Source organism: Sipha flava, unplaced genomic scaffold (assembly GCF_003268045.1).
Source record: "Sipha flava isolate LNK unplaced genomic scaffold, YSA_version1 38_pilon_pilon, whole genome shotgun sequence".
NCBI lineage: Eukaryota > Metazoa > Arthropoda > Insecta > Hemiptera > Aphididae > Sipha > Sipha flava.
Window position 1 is genome coordinate 2864605 of NW_020273099.1, and position 11325 is coordinate 2875929.

The window sequence follows — 11325 nt, forward strand, 5'->3', positions numbered from 1 at the left end:
TTGTATGTATATAAACTTAAATAAGAATATAAATTATAATCGATAAAATTATGACAATGTTCGTATTAACTGACGTCGGTTGACGAAATGCGGTAGGTTTGGGGTTGTATGAACGCAAAAGTCGGACGGTCAACACAGTAACATATCCACAAGCGTCGTACAAAAAGCGATAACGATTGTGTGGGTGAAGTTACTATTTTCCATGCACGTATGTATTTCTATAGCATATTTTAAAGTCACCATCATGGCAATTGCATATGACGTTATGAGATATGGTTAATATATTACAGTGCGCGTTGCTGTTTGATGCAGTTGACGTCGAGCCGTTAACGACCGCGGTGAAGTTAATTCGAAATGTGTCATAATTTTGTTCGTTCCACCCGCGATTCGTTGAAAAATAATAAGTGAATACCGTTTACAATTATATATAAATAAATAGAAAAAAAATGTATAATAATAATAATAATAATAATAATAATCATAATAATCATAATAATAATAATAATAATAATAATAATAATAATAATAATTTAAGCACGTACAACAGTGTTATAAATACCAGTTATAAATAATTATTTCGCATAGTTCCGGTACAGTACATCGGTAGTACGACACTGTGCGACGATGCATACGGTTAGTTAAATATTTTATAATTACGATAAATATTTACATAAATTAGTAAGTGTAACGATAACTTTATAGAACATTATTATACACTATATGTTTTAATCTAGACTGCTGGTTATGCGACTGTAACAATTCGCAGAACGTTCGTACGGATAAATAAATGAATAAATAAAAAAAATTAATAAATAAAGACTAAGTGGTGTGGTAGGGGGACGGAATAAAACGATCGTCGAAAAAAAAAAAAACGAGTCTGATAATTCGTTTCTTAATAAATCTACAACTGTTTGAACTTGAGCAATGGAGTCCGTCGATGCGACCACGATGACGGTACACGATTCGTCTTAGTCGCGCCTTGTTTCCCGATTTTCGTTTTCTTCTTTTTCCTCCTTCTGTTGTTGTTTTGTATTTTTATTTTTATATTATTGTTCCATTTTTGTTTGTTTGTGTTCACGGTGACGAGCGCCCGTGGCCGATGTCCACCGGCATCGTCCACACGTCCTCGCCGAACGGACGTCCGTCGACCTGAAGCATTTACCTGAAAACAAGAAATATGTCTTCGTCAGCCGTCCGAATCGAATACACGTAGTGACGCCGAGCAAAAAAAAAAAAAACAAATTAAAAAACGGCTTAAAACCGCGAGACGACAACGGCGGTAATGTTTACACGTTATTTTTCTATACACGCCATTGTCACAAAGACGCGACGTAATTTTCCGCATTTTTTGTCATTCACGTCACTCTTTCCAAGACGGTGCCCGTCAAACGCGCACCCGGACGGAATTTTTACCGGACACGGGAACCCACCTAAGCGCGTCCCGCGCCGTCCACCCGATTCGGTCACGCGAATGTGACAACGACGGCGACACCTTTAGACGTTGGTGCACGATGGCGACGCGCTAAACCAGGGCTCGGCAACTGCCGAAAGGCGATACTCTGGACCCTGTCAACTTTTATTTTCATACTCCTAACATTGTAATTTTTAATATAAATCAATTGTAATAACCGAATAATTATTTTTATTTTTATACTGATATATTTAAAATATTTCAAAATGATTGTTTTCACTGGACCTCGTTGATTTATTATTTTAATCTTTAGGATTCCAATATAAATTACTTGCCCACCCTTGCGCTAAACTTTCGACCGAACAACCGGTGCCGGAGATGAGTGATCCGAACGACGTCGCACACTTACGTCATGACGGGAGGGTTGGCCAGATTTTATGGATTTGTGATAGACTTCACTGAAGTTTCTCTGGGTCGTCACGATCGGCCAGGGTGGGGGGCGAAAGAGAAAAAGGTGTCGCTAAACAAAAATACGCTTTATACGCATGCAACACTTGCTTCATTTCTTCCGTTTTCAAATATTGATAAGTAATAATAACTTTGATTTTGCATAACATGTGTTTCAATATATTTTTTATCGATTTATGTACGATATACAGGGCCGGACTGGGTTAGAAATTTCTACCGGGAAAATAAAAAAAAAAAACGGCCCCCTTATCATACCAAAGGTATAAAAAACACCCTAAGAAAACCGTATATTTTCTTATAAACGGTTGTACTCGTATATTATTTTGAGAATTTGAAAACTTAATATTATTATTAAAAATTAAAAGACCGTTTATTTAATCTAAGATAGTTTCTTATGTAATCACATTAGAAAATGCGTCTGTCCGTCGATACAATGAGCCTAAGCCGATAAACGTAAAAAAAAAAACGAATACAAGAGGCCCACCTGGAAATTCCCGGTATCCTGTCTGTCCAGCCCAGTCCTGTTGATATGTACTGTTCTTTGGTATGGAATATCCATTAAATTACGTACAAATAAAGGTACCTACGTGTCTATTCGATCTCGGTGCATAATTTCATTATTTCTTGCTGTATACCATTACCCAGTGGCGCAACCAGTATTGGTTTTCGGGGAGGAGTGGATTGTGAATTTGGAAAAATAAGCATTTTCAGCAGGTTTTTGGTGGATATAAGGAAGTAAGGTAAAGTTAGGTTTATGAGCAAAATATTTAAATTACAAATTAAACTGTTTAAATTCTATTTCATATTGTGATATCACAAAAAAAAGTATTATACAATCGACTATCGAGAAATCGTAGTATCAAGGTAATTGATGTTTTAAAGTTGAACGGAACGTTACAAAACGTTCCATATTGTCATGTTATTATTGTTATTAATTATAATACGAATAATTTCATATTAATCAGCCGTTTCACGTGTTCAAGATAAATCATTTTTTTCCTAGGTAGAATTAGTGAAAACCTCAAAAAAATTTCGGGAGGGGGTCACAACCCCCATACCATACCCCTAATTGCGTCACTGCCATTACCATATATTTCCTTTATTAATTTTTATTAATCAAATTTTTATATTTGTGGGTGAACCAAAAATTTAAACAATTACAAAAAAAAATTAATAAAAATAAAACCACTCTGTTGATAAGAAACATCATTATCAAAAGGTGTCCCGTTCGAATATTGTTATTATTCCGAATCAAATCTCGCCGCCAAACAAGTCCGTCGCACCGAACCCAGATGGCACTGGAATCCGTGCTAATTAATTTATTCCGTGACAAATAACATTCACAACGCATAGCCTACATAACAATATCGGGCCGCGAAATTTCCGGCCTGATTTTCATCTCGCGGACACCGCTTTTCGTCACACCCATAACACGTCAGTGGTAATTATCACATATATTATTATTATTATTATTATTATTATTATTATTATTATTATAGTAGGTACATATACACGTATGCCGATCGATATTAAACGGTATCTGATTTGTATTCCGTTGTAGAATAACTCTGCGTTGATACCCGTTTGATTTCAATACACGCGAACGTGGCAGGCGGTAATTCGATATACGACAGCAGACGATTATGATTATTAGATTGTTGTGCATCTTATTATTATATTGTGTTTTCGGAAATTTTTTCCGTTTAATATTTTGCTAAAGATCAAATTAAGCATAAAAATAGTGAAAACATTTTCGGCACGATTTTTTAAATAGCGCACGTCGACGTTTAACTCGTCCACACAATATTATATATTTTCCATTTAAATACACATACACACACACACACACACACACACACACACACAAACATACACATTCATTCTCACACAAGTATACTAGTAAGCGAATGAAAATAATATCAAACCAACAAATAATATAATGACGATGAACGTTGTGAAAAGAAAACTAAATATTTTATTAAAATCTGTGTTATTATAACGAGGTGTAAATAATAAGGTTGATTTTCTTCGAAACTATAATTGTCCGTGGGACGTTTTTATTTTCAATAGTAAAAATGTATAAATGTCTGCGTTTGAAGTTCAACACTTTAAATAATAATTAACGTTACGCTAAACACCATACGTTGCGGTGAGGATTATGAGAAACTTGTTTCAATATATACTAGAGTATAAAAATACTTGATCTATTCAGCTGATCGATAGTGGCGTACACAAACGAAACGGAATGTTTTTTTCCTTCTATTGTTGTACTATTAAAACAAGTTGATGACTAACGATGATTCAGTGATTAAGTTGTAAAAAAATAAACTAATAAATAACTAGGCTTTTCGATTTCAATAATTTAATTTAACAAGTTATCTTCCGAAAATCTTTGTATCTGATCAGTTCTCTCATAACTCCGTGCCACTAGCAAAATAAGAATTTTTTTTTTTTTAACTTTCATCGTAGTTTTGCTAAAAGTTATACTTAAAACAACAACGCAATAATATTTAATTGGATTTATTATCATCATATTAACACTTGAGATTTGACGTTTGATATGATTTCATTCGAAAATTCTTTCAACGTTTGTTTACAACGCAGATGAACATTTTGTATGGTTAACAAAAAACGATTATTTTAAACCGTATTATTATTAAACCTATATCTAATGCAATTGTATGGAAACATTTTATTTCGTTAAGAAAAAATTTTTCCTTGTTAGTACCATTTCAGATTTAATGACCCCTGCAATATTAATTTTCTGCGCGGAATTCGGTACATGACAAAACGTCATATTTTAGAATTTAACTAAAACAACCAACAATCAATATCAACATATAATCACAGTTGTATTCACGATCTTAAGGATAGTCCGCAATTAGAACCGAAGCAACGGAAATGGACACGATAATGGGGAGTAGTGACGGAAGCGTATGCGTCAACATGATCGATAGTTACGTTTTTACCTCTCTAATGGTCAAAAAATCCTACATGCGCAGTAGCTATTAAAATTTCGTTAATCACAGTCTTGGATTTCGTACGTTTACCTATGTAAATACGTGAGCATTTTGAACAAGACATGTTTTTTTCATTAAAGAGAAAACATTGTATAGAAATGTTTTATGGATATCCTATTACTATTATTACTATCATGATTATTATCATTGTTATTATTATTATTATTATTATAATCATTCCCAGATGTACAATTTGATCGTATACTTATCATGCTAATATTATATTATAAGGTTTTTCGAAATATAATAGTCGGCGTATGAATGGTATGAAATGTATACAAATCGAGGTCGTGTAAATATAAAACCGATGAGGTGTTAAATAGACCAGAACTAAACCAAGTGAATCAAATATTTATATGGCAAAGCGATTCTTTGATTTTAATGCTTAATGTTTTACTGTCGTTTTTTAATATCAAAAAGATCTATCGCATGGTTAAAGAAATGTATGCCTAGTTGGTAATTTCTTTTTATTCTAATAGTGAAAGTCTGAAAGGAAATCTATTAACTTCGTATCAAATTCGACCACCATATTATTATCATATTAACATTTAAGCATAATTATTATTACACACTAAAATCATAGTCGTTTGTATTATGTGCGATATTCTATATAGTGTAATATGATATAATGTATAACTCTAATATACTATATAATTTAACTGTATACCTAATGTATAACCCGATATAATGCATTACTAATAAGAAGTATCCTGAGAATATTTTGATATAATTTAGTAAAAATATAATATTATACCGTAGAATTTGACATGTGCACCATATTCGCTTTGGCTACGAGTATATTTATATTATTTGTTTAGTTATTCAATTCGTACTATTTTGTATCGGTTCTTGGTTCAATAGTTGTTTTTCAATGTCGGTATTCTGGGGTGAAAACTAATGACTATCCCACAATCGATATTTTCCGAGATGAAAAACAACTTAGAAAAGTTAAGCAAACGGCTTGATTTGATTTTATACAAATTTATTACTAATGTACGGAATGATATATTATCATAATATTATTGTTAAAATAACAGAGATACATGCAAATGTAACCCTCCGAAATCTAGGTTGAAAATCGTTAACAGACGTCCACGATGAGCAACGATCGGTGAATATTTTTCGAACATACCGGCTCAAAGAATGAAACAGCTCGAATTACTGTTGGGCAGCTGACGGCAACATCGCGGTTTACTTAAATAGTGACAAATTATTTGGGCGAATATTAACTGCGCCTGATGAAGGGAAAAAATTATAAATTAACATCCAGCTCATTCCATAGTAAATCATCTGAAACCTTAAGTCACGTTCACATTATTCGTTTTCATTTAAATATCGGTTTTCAGCTACCTAGTCTCATCCATACGGTTATAAATAATAGAGGGATCAGACGATTATTTATTTAGAACATAAATATGTATGCGGAGTGTTTTGAATCAGTTACTCATTACGAATCCTCGCACATAGATACTACGGGCGCAAATTACTGTACCCGAAAATGAAGTTGAAAAATAGCGGGTGCAATTTATTTTTCGGCACCTGTGTACACTGTGGAGCGCAATTTACGACCGACCGTTCAATTGGATACGGCGCGGACCTGCAATAGTTAAAAAGATTAAATGCACGCGCTCTCTTAAGACTACATATTCCATCATATTAACGTAACGCGAGCAATTTGTTTGACGTTTGTTTTGTAGCACGCGCGCCAGTGATAATAGAAGTAGTTAGTTCGCGGACGTTTTACATAATTATATCCTTTCGCGTGAAATTATCCCGGATGGCCCGGACAGTGGAAAATATTAATAACATTATAGAAATTCCGCGTTGAACGAGCGTGCTTAAACTTCACGACGAGTGCACTTATTATTCAAACATATTAGACGCGGAGGAGGTAAAAAATATAATAATCGAGTACTTTTTCCGTTCCACCGAAATCGACGAGAAAAACGATTGAACGTTTGAGTACTTTTACGTACTCGTTGCATTATGGATACGTGTGTGAAAGGCATCAATATTGTACTAGAAAATTCGTAGGTTATCAATCGTTTTGAAAATCATCGTAATGGAACAAACACATTTAACGTTAACACGTGCAATCGACGATTTAGAATCAATACAGATTAAACGCTTAGAGATTATAGTTCGACTTAATTTATTACATCTAACCCGTGTTGTAGTAATATTTTCAAATGGAACGTTGCTCTTCATCCGGGTACAAACAGATTTTGCACATTTAAATTTTTCGTATTGAATTTTGCGCATTTTTTTATGTGTTCTTATCATATTACTAATTAAGGTTGGATATTGTTAAAATTCATTACATTCCCTTGTATTTGCACATTATCTAGTTATATGATTTTATTTTGATAATCGAAATTATTAAAAAACGTATTTAATACATGGAATATTATTTTGGTTCATTATTAATATTATTGACCTATTTGTTTCATTAGAGTTTAAACGTGATTTATTCATGTTTTATTACGTTATAATTAATTATATTATTACTTAAATACATTGATTTTTCAAGATTCGAATTAGTATTAAATCAAGTCAAATATCAACAATATTGAACTATAAAAATAATATATACTGATATACATATACATTTACCATTATATATTTTTCAACGGAAAACTATTGTTGTTCGGAACGGATGTTTTCCTGTTTATAGAATGTGTAACAAATTTATCGCGTGAAAATATTAAACATGACGAACTAACACAATATGAAAAGGTTTTATTTTCAAATAATTACTTTTTTGTTTGACAGGTATTCATAATGATTCATAAATGATTATTCAAAACATAACATAAGAAGTTCATGTTGAAATTTATTTGATGTAGGTTAGGTATTTATATTTAGTGCAGAGAAATTATTTTCAACTCTATTCAAATATAAATGTATTTTGTAAATGTTTTATTGAACTCATTTAATATCTATATTTACATTGTACAATTGTGACTGAATGATAGGTATGTTATTTAAAATATTTTTTATGAAATCTAGATTTTTGATTCCAATTACAAAATAAGTATTATAATGATATTTGTTATGTTGGCACAGTTAAAATGCCTTTAGACAGTTGTGTTATTTTATTGATAAAAGTATTATTAAAATAAAATAACACAAAATACCCAATAAAAATTTTAAATTAAATTTAAATATTTCTGGGTTGAACATTTAATTTATTTTTAATTTTTGTGTTTAGCGGGTTTTTTTTTTTTTTATTGCATTAAATTTATTCTCATTGGTTAAGTATAAAATGTATAGAACAGTCATATAAAGATTTTTGAGTGAAACGGAGTAGAAATTTTGAATTTTTTTCAATCCCCACACTATAGTCATAGTATAATAACAAATTATGGATTCGCAGTGAATCAAAAATGTTTAACCCTTTCTATTTCTCATAATAATATGTATTAGGAATGCGATAGTTCGTATCGGGCCCTAATGTCTTTAATATAACATGTTTTCGGCTCCTCATAACACACTAAATAAGGCAAAAATTCATAACACGTATTATGTAAAATATTAAGTATACGTACTTAATGCTTGCTTTTCCATCAACGGTGTCCCTTGAGACCCAGTCCGACGGCGAACAGCGCAAAGAAGAAACCAGCAAAACCGGTCGTGGCCACGATCAGCACTAGCCCGCCCAACATTAACGGCACGAGCGTGAAGAACTTGAGCTTGTACGCTAACAACAGCGGCAGCATGAACTTCTTAAGCTTTTTGAAGTCCTTTACTTTAAACGGCTTGTGCTTCTTGCCCTTCTTCTTTTTTCGTCTGCGCTTCTTCTTTTTGACGATCGCGGGCTTCTCGTCCGCATAACCTGCAACGCACGAACCACAAAACTGTCAACACGTGCTCTATTGTATGACTATGTGATGTCCGTCGCGAGTATGACGTGCGGACCATCGCTAAACGTTTTTTTTTTTTTTTTTATATTATATTTATTCGAAAATAATACTATTAACAAATGAAAAACGGATAAGAATAACACAGTCGAGATCGCTCCCGCCTTTGCTCCGGCCACTGCGTAGAGATATGTACATAAACTCAGGTACACCTGCGCAAAGACGGCCGTTGTGTAAATATTTCTAGTTGACAATAGCATTATACGCTCACCGCTGCGAACCTGCAACGTCATGGCTGCAATGGTTTTAATCTTAAATAGTCTATAGTTTTACTGTACCCAATGAAGATACCGAGTTATTATATAAAAATTCGCCGTGTATTAATGCATGATGATTTTAGAAAGTCGGATTAATAGCCGACTTATTATGAGTCGAATCATCGCCGAGACTTATGTATACTAGTCGAATCATCGCCAACTTACGCGTCGATTAATCGTTGATTTTTTTCGACTGCACCACTGCACATTATGCTACTGCGATTTGACGTGGTGCTACCATGATACCACGCTGATGTCGTTTTCGTATAGAAATTATACCTGGTCAGAGTAATATCAGCGATATCGTATGGCGTGTGAGGGTATGAAGTGAGAACAATTATGATGCGTGTGGTAGTTTTTTTACAAGGTTTTTTTTATAAGACCACTGACGATCTACAAAACACAAAATTGCGAATTCAATTGTAAAAACATTGAAAAAATAAACGATAATTTTACAAAAAGATGTGACGATTTGTTAGGTAACTATTTATACAATCCCATGAAAGGGTTAGGTAAGGGATGAGTTATTACTATACAATATTATGTATATTAGTCGTCTACGTAATAACGTTTTCGCGTTTAAACTCTCTCAACGCCAATCGTACAAAACCGATTCGCAATAGATCGACATAACAACCCTTTCGTCATCACAGAGGGTCGTCCGATAAACTCAAAATTAGATTTGTCCACACCAAGTAATAGATAAATACGCGAGCATCACGTCCGACAGTGGTCAGCGTTTCGAAACATTCTCGTGGTTTTCAGACCGGACGAGAGCAATCAACCGCGGGGCACCTCGGGTCTTCACCGCCTTCGTAGGTGCTTAATATTTGCACTACACAAATTTCGATTAGCGAAAATCATAATAGCATATCGGTCTATACCGAGCACACCATATATAGTTTATCGAATCGATACCGTGTCCAAGGTCCGGACCACAAATCGATACATTGCCAAGACGCGCGTACTGCGTACGTCGACCGGCTCTTTATAATGGGCATGTAAGTGTAGTTTCATTATTATTATTATTTTAACGACCGAGCGATAGCTGCGATTGTAATACGGATATCATCGCGGGTTATTGAAAGTAAACACCGGCAAACGTTTATTCGCATCAGATGAAATGCGTCGGACGGACGAGCCGACGAACCATCCGTGACGCGATGAATCCGTCTCATTTATCCGTGAAAGGTAATACGACCACGCGATACCACTTTATGATGCTATAGGCTTACGAAAACTTTTCACCATGCAAATCGATAGCGTGTGTAATGGACAAAAATCTCAAGAACAGAAAGCTCACTATTTGATAGACATTTCGCAAGTCTGTCTCGCTCTTTCAGCTATACCAACACTTTCATTTAGGTTTCATCAGGCGAAAGCGAAGAATTACAAATAATATCCCGCCTTTTTTTTCGTCCCATTTTAAAATGATGAATGATGAACCACGTTCATCAGTATATTACGTGCATTGGCGGACCAAGTCGTTAGATTTAACCATACGAAACAATACTTTTGTTCGCCGAGTGAACCGTTTTCCTTTTTTAGACTCGCACTAGACTGCGTAATTCCAAATCATTGCTACTCTATAATATACTCACTGTCGTTGTCGATTTGTTGTACTTCGATGATCTCTTCGATCTCTTCACTCTCGCCTTTATCCTGATGCACGTTCTCATTGTCATCGTCATCGTCGACGTCGTACACATCGTCGTCATCGTCGTCATCGTCGTCATCGTCGTCGTCATCGTCATCGTCGTCATCGTACTGCCGGACCCTTTTGGACGTTACCTCCTCCACGCTGACGGCCGGCCGTTGGGTGGGATGACGGTGCGTCGGCGGCGGAAACGTGATGGTGATGACCGGCTTAGAGGTACCGATCAACGGCTGGTATTTGGACGGTATGTCCCTGCGCAAGTCCTGCGTGCTGCTGGCCGGACTCGCGGTGGTCGCGACCGCGCCGCTGAACTCGACCGGCGTGCTAGCGGTGACCACCAGCTTCGAGGGCCGGGACGGCGGCTGCGTGACGGATATCTGCGTCCAAGACTTTCCCAGAGCCGTCGGGGCGACGGCCGTGGACAGCGGTGGCGCTTGGGAGGTGTTCGGGTCCGGGGCCCGCATTATGATGCCGGAGGTCTCGGTGGTGTGCGCGGGCTCGCCGGGCGCGTGATTCTGCACGACCAGCCCGAACTTGGACCAGACGGCGGCCGCGGGCTCGGAACCGCCGGGCAGCGCGCCGTCGGTCGGCC

At 35.6% G+C, this 11325-nt stretch overlaps 1 protein-coding gene across 1 annotated transcript; it reads right to left on the minus strand.

The window, feature by feature from the left end:
* Positions 1–470: 470 nt before the first annotated feature.
* LOC112688423 (nucleolin) lies at positions 471–11325 on the minus strand (the record flags this gene model as incomplete). Its single annotated transcript, XM_025561592.1, is given in 3 exon segments — positions 471–1162; positions 8448–8734; positions 10678–11325. Coding segments are annotated over 2 exon segments (917 nt in total), but the record flags the coding sequence as incomplete, so codon positions are not given.